At 45.4% G+C, this 16,824-nt stretch overlaps 1 protein-coding gene across 1 annotated transcript in view; it reads left to right on the top strand.

The window, feature by feature from the left end:
• The first annotated feature begins 2,028 nt into the window (after positions 1-2,028).
• The window catches only part of LOC147879582 (coiled-coil domain-containing protein 39-like), a 47,957-nt gene continuing 33,161 nt past the window's right edge, over positions 2,029-16,824 (top strand). Inside the window, exons 1-6 of the mRNA XM_087371405.1 lie at positions 2,029-2,169; positions 2,263-2,430; positions 2,524-2,649; positions 2,900-3,120; positions 4,912-5,098; positions 5,403-5,482. Coding sequence (XP_087227531.1) covers positions 2,029-2,169; positions 2,263-2,430; positions 2,524-2,649; positions 2,900-3,120; positions 4,912-5,098; positions 5,403-5,482 — 923 coding nt within the window. The remainder of the gene's footprint in view (positions 2,170-2,262; positions 2,431-2,523; positions 2,650-2,899; positions 3,121-4,911; positions 5,099-5,402; positions 5,483-16,824) is intronic.

The following is a 16,824-nucleotide window of genomic DNA, read 5'->3' as shown; positions in this document are numbered from 1 at the left end:
AATAATAATATTTTTAATAGATGCCCACTTGCACTTGGTATATGGGATTTATGAAAGTGAACCCCCATGGTGGGTAATCATAAGGTATATTTGCTTAGGGCCTTATGACCTACCAATTTAAAACATGGAAAACACATATTTTTGATATGCGAGGCCTTCTAAGATATGCAAGCAATATATTTGATAGCCCCTTCATGTGGTCTCTGCCTTGGCTTTCCCTCTTTTTGCTCCATTTAGTATTTGTTTTCCTCTCTTATTACCATTTTTGTACAAATCTTCCCATAAAACAAAAATTGCATGAGAAAAGCTTATGAAATGCAGCTACAACTTCTTTTGTTAGAGCCTATTCACATGGAGGACCTAGTTTGAAACCTAGTTTCAAATTACATTTGCTAGCCAAAATGCAATTGCAGTTCTTTTTGGTTCACGTGCCAGCTAATCTTTTGAGACTAGAGGCAGGTGTGTGCACTAAATTGATGATGTGTCAGCCCCACAAGTGCTTGCCAATAGTCTAGATGATTGTTGTTGGTTTTTTCATGAGTGCCTACTTCGAAGGAGGGCTCCATTGGGCAATGGAACTTTTTATGGCTTGCAACGAAGGTCACAAAATCTGCTTCACATGAATCCTTCGATTACAAACTGTAGGTTTGATTTCCAAATGAGGCCATTCATGTGAACATCTTTTAGGGTGTTTACACACTAAGCGTCAAAGCATGGGCAATAGGGGCGTGCCTTAATGTGATCGCCACATATCTTAATTTATTGTGCACAAAATGGGGAATGCCCATGAGCTTGGGCAACCTCAACCCCCACCCATCCCCCACCCTTGCGTAAATGAATCCTACACCCACCAATAAGAAGTGTAACCAAGCAAGCCATCACACTTGCTTGCAATTATCACGTCCTTTTTTTCAATAACATGCTGTCCACTTCCACATAGTGCCTGCCCCTTCTCTCGCATGGGTAGGCACGAGGCTATGTATAGTGCGCACCCCTAGGCTAGGTTCGCACCACCAATAGTCATCCTCTAAAAAATTGAGTGGAGGGTTGCTATCCTAATTGGCCCCATAAGAGGGATGTGGGCTTGGATGTCGACACAAAAAAATTGTGTCCAGTAGATGAAGGTTGCCACTACCTGGTCAATCCACCACGAAGTCTGTTGAGTGGGTATTGAACCCATGCTGACTGACCTAAATGAGCTCCTTTCGCCATTGGCCTAATCATCCCTTTGTGACATTAAATGGCAATCCACTGCATAAGAGGTGGTGTGAACCACCCCACTCGGCACCCATGCGGCTCCTTTTTTAGGGTGGGTTTAGACCACCTGCCTGCCCGTGGAGAATTGGAGGATGGCCGCTGGGTGCGGTGGTTCGCAGTGCGCACCAACCAACGGTTATTATGCTACAAATTTATGTCACCAATGTGTGATTGGTGAAGCAATTGAAAGAGATGGAATGGGCCAATCATGTAGCAGTTGGAGGAGTTGGCCATGGAGTGGGTGGCTTTTATGGGTCGGACACAAATCTTTTGTGTTGGTGTCCAGGTCCTTCCCTCCTATTGGGCCAACTAGGATGGTAGCCCTTCACACCACCTTTTGGAGGATGCCTGTCAAGAAGCTATTTCCACGAGCGACAGATGCGGTGGCCATTTGATCATCGGTGGTTGGAAGGTTTCTTGAGGACTATCGAGTCATTTGGTTTCCATGGGAGAGCAAGTGCGATCAGTTAATCAGTACGGAACACTGTGGACACAATCTAGGCCACGATTAACATAAGGCTTGAGGCTGTGGATGAAAACTCGATGTTGGAGGACCGCGGTGGCCACAAGGATGCACCCGATTTTCGTCGGGCTTCTCCTGTGGAAAGGGCCGCACCAAATGCCATGGTTGGTTGTGCACCAGAATGGGGGTTGTGTGTGAACCCGGTAGGCTTGCGTGGCAGAAAGGGTTGACCGAAGATCCGTCTAAGTTGTGTGCAGTTATATATAAATTGGCATCGCCACCCCATCAACCTGTTTGGACATTTCGCAATGAACTCCACCATGGATTCTCCTTCCTTTGCACCTCCGAGTTTCCCTGATCCCTCCTACTTGCCTGATTTTGCCGACGACGAAGTTAGACACCTCAATGACCTCGTCTTGCACACACTCAAGGCCCTGCGCGATGTCGATGTACTCTTTTCTTCTCCCTCGTACTTTTTGCTTCTATTCCTCGGTCGACGTTCTGTTGCTAAAGCTACGTGATGGCCTTTCTTTGGTTTCCAGGACGCTGTGGAAGAACAGGAGGAAAGAGCCGCTATGATGGAGGAACACATGCAGCGATTAGAGCAGGAAATATTGCGTACGCAATGTAGGTCTGATGCTAAGCGAAGGGAAATTGCAACAGAGGAGCATCTTAAAAAGCTTGCCGAAATGGAAGTGGCCAGGGTGCAGGTAATGCGATCTCCATGTGTCCGCACAGCAATAGCTAGGCCGTTCGTTAATATCAGTTCTACAATTTCCATAACACAACGTGTGCTATGGCAGCGTGATCTAGTAAGGATACAAAGAGAAACGGAAGATACGACAAGCTCTGTGCGCTCCATTAATGCTGCCATGTTAAAGGCCAAAGAGAAGATGGACCAGTTTCGGCTCCTTATGCATTGGAACAAGGTTAATTTTTGAGACTTTACCGATTCAGGGTTCTCTTAGAGTATGTCAACTGCCTGAGCATGTGCTGGTACAACCGTTAACGTTTTCACATTGAGACAGCAAAGGTCTCCCATTCAAAGAAGAATTTCATTCTCCTTGTTAGGTCGACTCTCGCAGATATCGTACATTTCCCAATAGAAGAATATTTCATTCTCCTTGTTAGGTCGACGCTACGCCCACGTTCTCACTACCGTGATCAGTGACAGGACAGGAAGAGCTAGAACAATGGGCAAAAGCTGCTGAACACAAGGATGAAGATAATTTTGCTCTTCAGATGTACACGAAAACAGACAGTGCCAAACTCAAAGAGTTATATTTAGAAGCAGAAAAGGTCTCTTCTCAGTTGTGTGCTGTAGAGCAAGTGCTGGAGGCCGAGGTCACTGCTACTCAAAGTACTCAAATTGAGCTTGACAAAACAGCCGAAGTATTCAGGTCGGTTGAAGTCTTGCCGATCCTTTACTTTTTGGTCAAAGGTCTATTTGAATGACGAACAAAGAATGCCATAACAGTCACGTATATCGTATTGTGGCACCTTATCTGGACACCCCGCCCACACTTATTGAGGATTTGAAACGTCTATTTTAAAATTTTAACAGGAAGAGGGGCATACAACCTTTCGTCAACCATATCAAAGTTTTGTTTATTAACAAATTAACACAACGACATCATCTCTGTTGCTGTCCTTCTCTTCTTCGCCCAGATTTCTTATCTCTTTGCTACTTATCATGGCTACTCCATCTATATGGAAAGAGTGAGGCATCATTTGTCAAAGAGCAGGTGAGCTGAGGTGTCAGCTGAGGAGTAGTTCCTGCAGCACATGGCCTTGATTGGATGGGGTCTAAGATTTTCACCCCTGCCACGGTCAGATTAGGGACTGGGCTTCAGTCCAGCCTTGCCCCTGGGAGTGAAGCTCATGGGCACGACTCTACCACAACTTTGATCCCCACCATGTGTTGAACACTGTTGATGCCGCATGTTTGGGATTCCAGCCTGGCCCCATCAATTTCTAGAAGAATGGCTACATTGTGGTTGGGCGTTCTTGTTACATTATGCTTGCGAGGACTCCCCAATTACTAGCTGACAATTTGTGCTAGGTCTATGTGGCACTGTTCTCGACCCTTCTCAGTTGACAAGGATAGTGATGTATCTTGGATCATAGTAGTGTTTTAGAGGCCCTATGATCTTCCTCTAAAGCTGTTCCTTGATAGGCTGGATCTCACCTTGTTCTCATAGAGCACAGGGATCTTTGATTGCAAGGCCATGTTTGCTGACAGTTTTCTCGTCATGCTCGAGCTTGCGCCTAGGTGGTCAATAGTAGTGGAGGCTGTGCTTACACTATCACCTAAGGTGGTCAATTGTAGTAGAGGCTCGTGCCAGAGTCTCAAGGGTCCAACCCAAGAGAAATTATTCCAAGGAGCTCATCTCAGCCATCCCATAATTGTCACCTCCCCACCTGTGAGCCCCCAGTTTGCCTGCTTTAGCAGGTCCTACACACAGAAGGTTATGACCATCACCTTTGCTCAAGCAGGTGCCACACTTTACGCTGTCAAAGGCATTAGCTTGGCATGCTTGTATCAGCGAGAAGAATCAAGATGAAGTTGTGGCACATACCTTGGCAGGGGATGCGATCAAAAGCCTGCAGCAGGAACTTCAGCAGTTGCACTCAAATTTGGAAACATCAAAGCAGGCTGAAGTACAGGCAGCCCTATCTATCGATGTATTGGTCTTCGAAGCAACCTGTTTAGGTTTCGTTTCTGTCTTCTCGTGTCTGTTGTGCCTACTCTTGACTGTGTATTTCATTAAGGTGGTCCTTGAACTTGTGTGCGCATTTACATTGACGCATGACATTAGTTGCTCACTGTGAACCTCCTAGCACAAGCTGCCATAGGCTGGCAGTACTAGTTCTGCAAGTACTCAATCCACCCTCAAACAGTACAAACTCTTATTTCTCTTCACAAATCTTCACTTAGCTACAGCCAATAGTTTCTTTGACTAAGCTCTGCACTATGGACTATGTGCATTGCCTTTTGTGGTCTTCACCTTCTGTTAGATTTGTCAACTTCCTCATGCCTACGATCTATGGTAACACAATGCAGAATCCACACCTCTTTTTATCTATCAGAATCCCCTACACCTTGAAACACAACACTTTCAACTTCAGGAGAGATTTCTTCTTTGTAGACTTCTGATCTCCCATTTAAAGGTTATTACTCTTAAATACAGGACCTTGCATCATGAAAGGAAAAACGTGGTACAGCTATGGGAGGATTCTATCGATACAATACATAAAAGAGATGAGTCTATTCACAAAACTGCAGAAGAGTTTGCAAAGAACAAGTCTCAGCTTCGAGAATATAAGCACCAGCTAGATGATTTGGCAGAAAAACTTGCGAAGGAGATTCACATGAATGTTAGTATATGCTTTTTTATTGATAGCAGATAACTTCAATTCTCTGCTATCTGTAGAGACAGTTCAGTCCTGCCTTTTCATTTGAAAAGTGTCACTCATGAATTTACAAACCCTGACAATTTTGCGTTCAGCCTAATTTTCCAACGAGTTTCAAAACCTTGCTTTTCCTAATTTGCGTTTCTTTGGAGCACTATGGGGGCCATGCTTAGGGAAAATCATATCAGAAAGTAGGACTCACATTACTTTGTATGTATCTGTCAGAAAGTAGGACTCACATTGCTTTGTATGTTCTCTATTTCTACAGAGAGAACTACAAAAGCAGGTCATGAGCAAAGAGGAAGAAGCTGCCAAAGCCCATGAATATTTCCAAAAAGAGTCAGCAAGGTAAATTGGTTCGATGAAGTTTCCACAAAGTGTGGGTAGAGGACCAACAGACATTAATATATACTAGGAATCAGCTTTCAATGAAAGATTTCCATGAACTTTTTTATTTGACTTTTCTAGAAAATTTGGTGTATGTCATGCTTGCTCTATTTACCTGAACTTTCGAACCAAATGTTACAAAAATAAAAGATTCTGTGATATTTACATTTTGATTGTACAACTTTCATATGGATCTACCTTAGAGTTAAAGGATTGATAAAGATTTACTTTTTGACATGCAAAAGACATTGAGAATACATTAAGAAAACATAAATGTTAAAACAGAGCATCAGTTAGAATGCACACACACTTTTCTTTTGGGGGGGTGAAATTCATTTGTCATTATATGACAAAAAACAGTCCCAAAGAAAGGGACGAATAACTACAAACATCAGAAGACATCATTTTATGACAAGAAAGCAAGATATTATATGTCCCACACAAGCCAATCATAAGACAATTGTCGTAAAGATGCATTAGGGTTGATGTGGCTGCCACATCGGCAGCACATAGGCTGCCATATGGGCAGCATACAAGCTCACTACAGCATGGACATGTGGCTGCCACATGGGCAGCACAAAGGCTGCTCTGGTGATTCCCGGAAGCTATGTTGGCAAAGAAAGGTTTTAGTGGTGGAGGGTCCGGGGTAAAGAATCCCGGTGGAGGCAATGGGAGTGGTGGAGGTGCTCCAGCACCTACGATCACTGTTAATACAACAACCACACCCTCTTCGACATTTCCAAATTTCGGAGAGATCGGGAAGCTGGACGGGACAAATTATCCTATTTAGAAGGTAAAGATCCAGAGCCATCTAGTGGCCAGGAAGCTAACAACCACTGACCACTTAAAACACCACCGACCTCTCAAAATACATTTTGATGGATTGTACTTCTCCATTCCTTCCCTCAGCCACCTCTCTCTCTCTCTCTCTTTTCCTATCGTATCCAGTTTCATAGACTTTTTGGTCTCCTAAGACTATAAGAGTCTCTCTCTCTCTCTCTCTACATATATATATATATATATATACACATATATATGTATATGTATATATATGTATATGTGTATATATATATATATATATATATATATATATATATGTATATGTATATGTATATGTATGTATATGTATATGTATGTATATGTATATGTATATATATGTATATATATATATATATATATATATATATGTATATGTATATATATGTAGATGTATATATATACATATACATATACATACATATACATATACATATATATATATATATATGTATTTGTATATATATATATATATGTATATGTATATATATATATATATATGTATATATATGTATGTATATATATATATTGCTTGTGAATGTCAAGGATGCATTGGGTAATGTTATCTATGCTGTAGATCCAGAAGACCTTGAAGCGTGGGAGGACAAAGATGCCCAAGCCCTTGCATTGATCATAGGGACAACGGCGGGTGCAGTGATTCCTCATATCCAGCTGGCAGATACATCGATTGGGCGTGGGCTACTTTGAAGGACTTATACGAGACTAACAACACGTCCTGGACCTAAGCTCTGAATCATCGTTGTTTAGTATGAGCATGGATGAAGGAGATACATATTCCATGACCATCTCACTAAGGTGAAGGTGGTGAGAGATCAACTGGCCTCAGTTGGTTAGAGTGTTGACGCAAGCCAATTGGCCTTGTTGGTACTTGGGATGCTACCACGGAGTTTCAAGGGCTTCATTATGACTATGACAGCAGGCGAGAGGAACAGGTCCCTGACTTTTGAGAAATTGGGTTCCTTATTGCTACAGGAGGAGGCTCGTTAGAAGCTCTGTAACAAAAATGATGACATTGTGTTGTTGGCAAATGACAAAGTTGGCAAGGGGAAGGGTGAGCCTAGCAGTGGTAAGCCCAAGAAGGACAACTCTGTAACAAAAATGATGACATTGTGTTGTTGGCAAATGACAAAGTTGGCAAGGGGAAGGGCGAGCCTAGCAGTGGTAAGCCCAAGAAGGACAACTCTGAGGATGAAGAGGACACTTTCAAAAAACAAGGAAAAGAGGAAGCATAAAAAGAAGTGTTTCTATTGTGATACGGCAGGTCATTCTGCGAAGGATTGTAGAAAGAAAAGGCGGATTAGAAGAACCACAAGGGGTCCAGCTTAGATTCAAGGGAGTTAGACATAGCCAATGTGGTGGTTACTGGAGAACTATTCTTGGTGACATCTCCATGTGTTATTGAGATCAGGTATGCAGACCCAAATGTCAAGTGAGGATGTCTGATATTGAGATGCGGGCAGACAAGGAGTCAGAAACCTTTGTGAAGGTGAAGGGAAGCATTGAGTGCTTGGACTCTTTGACTCTTCCAAGTGCTTGGCTGATAGTATATAAGGGAGGACCCCATGGAGTGGCCTAGGGTTTCAGGGTGAGATGGATGTTGTGATTCAGAACGGGGCATTATAGGGGCTGTTGTATGTGCCTTCATGAGGTGCATAGTTTGCTTTTAGAGGAAGCACACTGGCGGGACACCATTTTGGTATGTACTTTATGTAATTGATTTGAGCCTTTATAGCATGCTGTGGGAAGAATCTGCTCCTCACCTGTCTCAAGAAATGCGAGATTGGAAGGTGTGTGCCTTCTTGGAAGGCAAAAGGGGAAGTGTGGGTGCTTCTTCAAATCTTGGAAGCAGATTACTGAAAGGTGATCATGGACAAGGTGTATTGAAGCACGAAGAGTACCTGCTTAAGAGCTTAGTGGGAGCTTATGGTCCAGCTTATCTGCAGATATTCTCGGGGTCTCATTTCTCAAAATGATTGTTTCATTGCTGACCTTATTAGAGGGAGGACGGGTTAAACAGGCCTGGAGAGCATGGTGCTTGGAAGATTCCAGTCAGTTCACTCATTATGAGGGGGACAACTGGCGATGTTGGGATTTGGGTTGCTCAAGTTCGATGGCAGGAACATAACTGAAGGAGGTGGTGCCATTTGGTGCTACCAAGGATGGAGCGTGTGTACTAGGATGGTTTGCTTATGTGGGACTGGACTTGAGAGGAGCAGGAGCCACTGGTTGAAAGACAAGGAATCGACATCAACACCGGATTGTTTTAGAGGGCTTTGACATGGGAGCTGATGGAGCATCTTTATTGACGAATTGGGATCGGGCCAAGACGTGTTGGTGAGAGGGGGTGTTGTGAGGAGACCATGGGGGAGGTGGACCTAGGGTGATGTGGCTGCCACATGGGCAGCACATAGGTTGCCAAGTGGGCACCATACAAGCTCAATACAGCATGGACTTGTGGCTGCCATGTGGGCAGCACACAAGTGAAGGACATGGCAGTGTTAAGGCTGTCAAGGAGGCCAAGGACTGTACGGAAGGGCCACGCGGCAGCCCAGGAGCCTGCAGCACTAAGTACGGAGCCACGGGCAGGTGTCAAAAGGCAGAAGTAGGTCCAGGATGACCCGGGACAGGTGTGACATGTTTGAAGCAGGATAGGATCCTGCACAGATAGACTAGACCTCCATTGTGTGTGCTTTGGTCAGCCTCTGTGTGGTCTCTGTGTCTATGGCTCCACAGCTCCATGATATCTCTTCTTGCTGATCCACTTTGCCCTCATATCTTTCTCCTCCATCACACTATGTCATGGGGCTGACTCGGGAGAGTAGAAATCTGTGATGTATCGTTATGTCCCGTCTATTTGTCTCTTCTGTCATCGTCATTCTTGCTGTGTGATGCATCTCAATAGGGTCTGTCTATGTCATCGCATCTCATACAGAACAATGCATGAAAGAGGATCAGCCGAGAGAGTGGCCCAAAACTATGCCTCTTCTCAAAAGGCAATGGTATTGTCCACGAATCTCATAATAGAGTGGGCATCCTTCTTTGTCTCCACCTCCTTTAGCATGCATGTTTGTAGATCCGTTGCTCTTTAGGTGTGCTGACGGCTCTCTGTGCCTCAATCCCCAACTGATGGGATGAGACCCTCATTTGTCCAATGACAATTCTCTATACGTGTGAGACTAGTTTGTCCTCTAGGTATTGGGGTTTGATAATCACTCCATCCTGTGATACTCTCGAAAAATGGTCACGATAGAACCGGATCTTGGTGGGAGTCTATGACATATAGAGATGGAATAGATGCAACCACATGATACGGTTGATCTCACGTCATGGTATCAGGGGGGATGGGGCATTCAAACTATATTGAAATGGGTGAAAGTCGTTCCATCTAAACACCTTGATTGGCAACTTTTTTGGATATACGTGCGTACCAGGCCGTGCTACCCCTCTCTTTGGCTAGTTGTCTAGACGAATCTGGTGTCAAGCTCGGTAGTCTCCAGCTTGGGAAAGACTGAACCTTGTGAAAGTATGTCACCGTTTGAAAGATGGTATCAATCTGGAGTGGTCTTATGGCGAGCTCCGCCTATACTATCTGAGAGGGCTCACTCATAATCATTAGGATCCCATAATCACCTGTAGCCTCTCAAGTTTCCTCCAATCAGTTGCTAAGAGATCACCCCCTAGAAGGGTGCCACATACATGGTTGTCGGTCTCACTAGTGTATCAAACAACCATCCCTTTGTGGGGGGGGGGGTTCTGGAAGGGTGCCCGGGAGCATTGTCGTTCTAGCCAGGTCAGAGCTCCTTGACTTCGTGTTAGACGTGCCCTAGCTGGATGAATAATCATGAAATTTAGTCTCGTGAAGAGTGCCCTTAGATAGTGTAGGGCTGCACGATCCTCATCGGCTCCCCTCGGTAAGTGAAATTGTGTTGATGAAATACTACTTGTGAGGTGTTGAAAAATAATAACCTTGGTCTTGCTCTCCCTGCAGAACACCTCTAAGGCCTCTAGGTCTATTAGAGAGAGAGAGAGAGAGAGAGAGAGAGAGAGAGAGAGAGAGATGTATTAACGTCCGCAGGAGGCCTCGCGGGCCTATGGGACAAAAGTGCAGAAACAAAGTAAACTCATACAAGCCACAGTGGGCTGGAGCGAAGGGCTTGCTAAGGCCCTCGCTGAGTACTAGAAAACACATAAACTGAAATACATCATATCAAGTCAGGCTAGAAGAGCCAAATAGTGTGTAACATGTGTGAGGCATGTCAGGCACTCAGGGCTAATGCTCCAAGAACATGATCTGGCTCCATTTATCGAGGCTCCGTGATAGCTCTTTGGTGTGACACAAAGAGCTCACGTATTTGCATCTGTCGAGCTGTCTGGCGTTGTGGTGGGGGGCGTGGTCTCCTTAATCTCTGGATCCAATGGGCTATGTCAAGTGTAATGCCACGTCTCTGTCGGTTGCCTCTGAGAAGAGCTGAGATAGGTCGAACCTCAATCGTGTGTGCTTTGGTCTCCTGTGGCATGTGAGATCCTCGTGTCCCTCGTCTAGTAGTGGTGTCGTGTCACCCCCTCTACTGACCCATCTATCTCTCATGTCAGCTAGCTCCTCCTCCTCTACTCCCGAGTGCCCTGGAGCTGACTCAAATGCATAGAAGTCGGTGACCTGCCTCTGCGCTCGGTCCACCTTAGTGTCTTGTGACATGGTGGTCTCATCCTGCTGCTCTCTGATCCGTCGCAGTAGTGTCTCTCCGTGTCTCCGCATCTCCATCAGGTAGAGCCCAATACAAACCTGATCCTGGAAGTGGATCAGTCGTGAGAGTGGGCCAAACCCGTGTCCCTCCTAAAAAAGGCAATGGTAGCGCCCTCGGATCTCGTAGTAGGCGGGACACATACAAAGAAAGTGCTCCTCGGTCTCGACCTCACCCATAGTGCATAGCATACAAGTCCGTTGCTCTCTGGGTATGCCTGCAGTTCTCCTTGCCTCAATCCTCGTCTGACGGGAGGAGACTCACATCTGTCCAATGGCAATCCTCAGTGCATGTGAGACTCCTTTGTCCTCAAGATATTGGGGCCTGATGATGAGGCCATCCTTCGATACTGTCAAGAAATGGTCATAGTAGAGCTGGGTCTTGGTGGGGAACTCCTGGTCCCCCCCCCAAGTCCGAAGTGCCCCCCAAGTCCGAAGTGTGTGAAGCCGGAGGAGTGTTGGGTTTTTATCTTCATACTTGTACCTTCTATGGAAGTGCTGGTGGTTGGTAGGTGGGCCGGGGCACTTTTTACTTCCCTTATGGAAGGTTTTTTTCCCCCAGGCTAATAATAGCCCATGTGACCTCATTCTGAGGCTAGGGGCACTCTGTTTTTAGCCTAGTTAGCACTTTGTGCTTAGAGGTGTGCTTAGTAGGCACAAACCTATCCTTTGGGTTGTGTGCATATCTTTCCTTTGTACTTGCACATCTTTCAATTCTATTGCAACACACTCCAGCAGTGAGAGCTTCACTCCCACTTGTGTACTCATTCCCTTGCTTTCTTGCTCCCGTATTTCTTACATTTGGTATCAGAGCTTCAGGTTTCACTCTCCCGTGAGCCTCCAGTCACTTCCTTGATCACGTGGGCACCCGGAAGACATCTCGAAAGTCTGAAATCAGTCAGCAGCTGCAGGAATTTCAAATCATCGCCATTTTTCTTGCATCAGGAAGCTTTTGCACTCAGTTTCGTCGCCGGAAACTTGACCCAGGAGCTTCCCAGAGTTGCTGCGCAGCCATTCCAGCCTGCTGTTGACGTTTTCCAGCCCTGCTCAGGGTCAAAACTGCTGAAAACAGCTGCGCAATACTTTCCTGCAGCACGTGGGTAAGAAAAAACTTATTTTTCAGCACTATCCTCTCTTCCCGAAGCTTGTGGGTACCTGCAGGTGTCCATTCCAGGCTTGGAAATTGGGGATTTCTCCTTCTGTGAACTGCTGTAGCAGAAATTGGTGTGTGGGCAGCAAGAATCCACTCTATTGGTTGAAAAATTGCCCTCCAATCAAGGGGCTTTCTGCGTTTTCTTGGTTGTATGCCTTGTTTATGCTTGGTACACCAAGGAAAGTGTTTTTTTTTCACTCAAGCATTGAGTGTATAAATTGGGGATTTTATGCCTAATACAGTTCAGCAGTAAGAAGGTGCATTGGGAACTATACATTGGATGCTTTGCACTCAGTTTGAACACCGAGAAGGGATTTACAGATTTGGGACAGCAAGTTAATGCAGTGACATTGCTCTTGTGCAGTGGAAGGGTGAAGTACTGAGGTTGTGCCCATCTCGGAAGAGATTTTTATTTGAAGTCTCTATTTTATTTCCTTGCAGGTGATCTTTGCAGTGACACATATTGCCATGGGGAAAGATGGTGTGCTTGATTTACTTTCAGCCGAGAACAAACTTGATGGCAGTAACAACTACCCTTTGTGGTCATACATGATGAAGCACATACTTGTAGCCAATGGGCTGAGCAAGATTGTCGAAGGTACTGAGGTTAGACCTGGTACACGTACTACATCACAGGATGATGACTCTGCCACTACTTCTACTATCACATCTGGTAGAAGGATACCTCCTTCACCACCGGTACCATCCACTGAGGCTCAACAAAAGTGGGATGAGAAAGATGCAAAAGCACATGCGATGATTGCATTGTCTGTGAAGACTGGTATTATTCCACATATACGGTCTTGCCAGACGGCAAAGGATGTATGGGATTGTTTGGCTAATTTGTACCAGGTACGAAATGAGGCCAAAGTTGCCTATCTCAAAAGGCAACTAGAGCATCTTGTTATGCATGAGGGAGATGCTATGGATGATTTTCTCACCAAGTTCAAGGACTTGCGTGAACAGTTGATCTCTCTTGGGGAGGAGATGTCAGATGGCTCCTTAATCACCATTATCCTTAATGGTATTCCTGATTCTTATCAGTCTCTTGCGTCCACGCTGCGTCTTATCATGAAAGGGAATCCAGACTCTTTCAAGCTTGATGACTTGGTGCAGGTGTTGTTGCAAGAAGAGCATCAAGGGAGAACAGGAGTATCTTGAAGGAAGGGGATCAAGCCTTTTATGCAGGGCAAAAGGGGAAGGAAAAGGCTGCAAATAAATGGGCTGGAAAGGGCAAAACAGCACATAATCAGCCCTCTCCCAGTGTGGAGAAAGAGGATGCAAAGGGTAAGAAAAAGGGCAAGTGTCACTATTGCAGGAAGCCAGGGCATCACATCAGTGAATGTCGCAAGAGGCTTGCAAAGGAGAAGGAAAAGGGCACTAAATCTGAAGCTAATGTTGCAGTCATGGATACACATGCAGGTGAGAAGCAAGAAGTTGCAAATTATACTCACATTACTCATGATGACTATGATGAGGAGTGGGCATTCATGGTAATTTGCAGCTATGATCCTTCCATGCATGATGATGTTTGTCTCTCTGTGGCTAGTACTCAGGAGTGGTACTTTGATAGTGGTGCTAGTAAGCACATTACAGCGCAGAGAGAGTTATTTTCAGATCTTGTGACTACCTCACAGGGAGGTATGGTCACATGTGCCAATAACTCCAGCTATCCGGTGCAGGGAGTTGGCAAGGTTGTATTGCATTCAGCCCACGGTGGCTCCTTCACATTGAGTCACGTGTTGTATGTGCCAGGTATCAGGAAGAATCTAATATCCGTCCCTGCAGTTGCCTTGGGAGGATTAGATGTGAGATTCTCAGGACCCAAATGCACAGTGCATGATCTTGAGGATGCAGGTACCATAGTGGCATCAGGGACACTCCGTAGAGGGTTGTACAGGCTGGATCATTATGCAGCAGGTTCTCATGATGCTATGGCAGTGGTAAGCACGGAAGAAAGGGCCAATGCTGAATTGTGGCATGCACGGTTTGGTCACTTGAACTTCAAGAGCTTGCAGAGACTCCATACATATGACATGGTGGTAGACATGCCACATATACATGCCCCTGGTAGACATGTTTGTGAGGGGTGTATATTGGGAAAGATGCATCGGGCTCCATTCCCGAAAGATGCCACTGTAAGGGCTGTCCGGAAATTACAGCTTATACACAGTGATGTGTGTGGTCCCATGAGGACACGCAGTCTTGGTGGTTACTCATATTTTATCACCTTCATTGATGATTTCACATGCTTTACGTGGGTGTATCCTTTGAGGCATAAGTCAGAGGTGTGTGCCAGGTTTAAGGATTTCATTGTCATGCAGGAAAATCAAACCTCAGAGAGGGTGGGTACTTTGCGTACCGATAGAGGTGGAGAATATATGTCAGATGCCTTTCATGGTTTTTTGGTAGAAAAGGGGATTATTCATCAATGTACAGTGCCATACACCCCCCAGCAGAATGGGAAGGCGGAACGCAAGAACCGTACTAAGATGGAAATGGCACGGAGTATGATCAAGGCTAAGGGCCTGCCCCCAAGTTTTTGGTTGGAAGCAATCATTTGCAGCAATTATGTGTTGAACAGGTGTCCAACCAAAGCTCTTCAGAACATCACACCTTATGAGGCATGGACAGGCAGGAAACCTTCAGTTCAGCATTTGAGGGTGTTTGGATGCATGGCATATACACTTATCCCTGAGCACAAGCGGGGGAAGCTTGATGACAAGGCTGTAAAATGCATTTTTGTTGGCTATAGCTCTGAGAGCAAAGGCTACCGGCTGTACCACCCAGGTACACGGAAGATTATTGTGAGCAGAGATGTAGTATTTGCGGAGGATTCAATCCTGCCAATGCAGTCCATTAGGCAGCAGCCTGCAGTTTATTCACGTGACATCTTTGAGTTTTTATTGCCTTAGAGGGAGGAAAACACAGCCCCACATTTGGTGCCTGTGGAGGAGCCTGTGACAACAACAACGCAGCCCACTAATGTGCAGGAAATCAATGAACAGGAAATTACAGTTGGTTTGCAGCCAACTAATCTTGATGTGCCTGAATCTTCCAGAAGGGTACCTAGGTGGCTCACAGAGACACTAAAGGACAGCCCTCTTGATATGCCTTTGTCAAGCAGGACAAGATTGGGTGCACGCAGAGCTCAGGGTCTTTGTACTGAGTATGCTTTGGAGAGCACAAGTCATGAGGAAGAGCCTGTCTCTTTTGAAGAGGCAGAAGAAGATCCGCATTGGATGGCAGCCATGAAATCAGAATTTGATGCAATCATGAAGAATGATACATGGTTTCTGACAGACTTGCCAGTGGGCAAGAAAGCAATTGGTGTGAAGTGGGTTTATAAGATGAAGAGACATGCAGATGGCTCAGTGGAGAGATACAAGGCTCGTCTTGTAGCCAAAGGGTATGCACAGCAGAAGGGCATTGATTATGATGAAACCTTTGCCCCCACTTCCAGGATGACTACTGTCAGGAGTTTGATAGCATTGGCTGGCCATCATGCATGGGTTATACACCAGCTGGACATAAAGACTGCATTTCTCAATGGAGATATTACAGAGGAGGTCTATGTACTTCAGCCCCCAGGTTTTAAAGTGAAGGGACAGGAAGCTAAGGTGTGCAGGTTGCAGAAGGCCCTGTATTGTCATAAGCAATCACCTAGAGCTTGGTATGCCAAGATTGATTCCCATTTGCTTTCACAGGGCTTTGTATGCAGTTCAGCAGAGAGTACTCTATACATTAAGAGTACTACTGAGGTGTTTCTCGTCATCGTACTTTATGTCGATGACATGCTGCTTACAGGACCTCGAGAGGATCATATTGCAGCCTTTAAGGCTGAATTACAGCAAACATTTGAGATGTCAGACCTTGGTCCTTTGCACTACTATCTTGGGATACAGTTTATGCAGACAGAGAGGGGCATATTTTTGCAGCAAAGTATGTATATTCAGAATTTGCTGCAGCAGTTTTCCCTTCAGGACAGCAAGCCCGTGGCTACTCCTGTGGAGCCAGGTGCAAGGTTGAGTCTCAAAGATAGTGGAAAGCCGTTTGATGGCACTCTTTACATGCAGGCTGTGGGATCATTACTTTATGTGTGCAACACTAGGCCTGACATACAATATGGGGTCTCTTTATTAAGCAGATATATGCACTGCCCAGGAACAAAGCATTGGCAAGCAGTGAAACGGGTGTTTAGGTACTTGAAAGGTACTATGCATCTTGGATTGTTCTATCCCAGGGGGGGAATATCACGCTTGCATGGTTTTAGTGATTCAGACTGGGCAGGTGATTATGACACCAGGGTGTCCACGACAGGTTATTGCTTCTACATTGGGGATGCATGTGTTTCATGGCTTAGCAAGAAGCAACCAACAGTGGCCACCTCTAGTTGTGAAGCAGAGTACAAGGCTGCTTTCACAGCTACTCTTGAGTGTGTCTGGCTCAGGAGATTATTTGCAGATCTGGGTATGGCGCAGCATGCTCCCACATCCCTCTACACTGACAGTATGAGTGCCTTGGCTGTTGCCAAGAATCCCGTCTTTCATGCTCGCACGAAGCATATAGAGG

Source organism: Dipteris shenzhenensis, chromosome 33, assembly GCF_047967505.1.
Source record: "Dipteris shenzhenensis isolate YYH24624 ecotype China chromosome 33, Dip_SZ_1.0, whole genome shotgun sequence".
Lineage (NCBI taxonomy): Eukaryota > Viridiplantae > Streptophyta > Polypodiopsida > Gleicheniales > Dipteridaceae > Dipteris > Dipteris shenzhenensis.
Note: the sequence above shows the minus strand (reverse complement) of the source record. Positions and strands in the feature narration are given on the sequence as shown.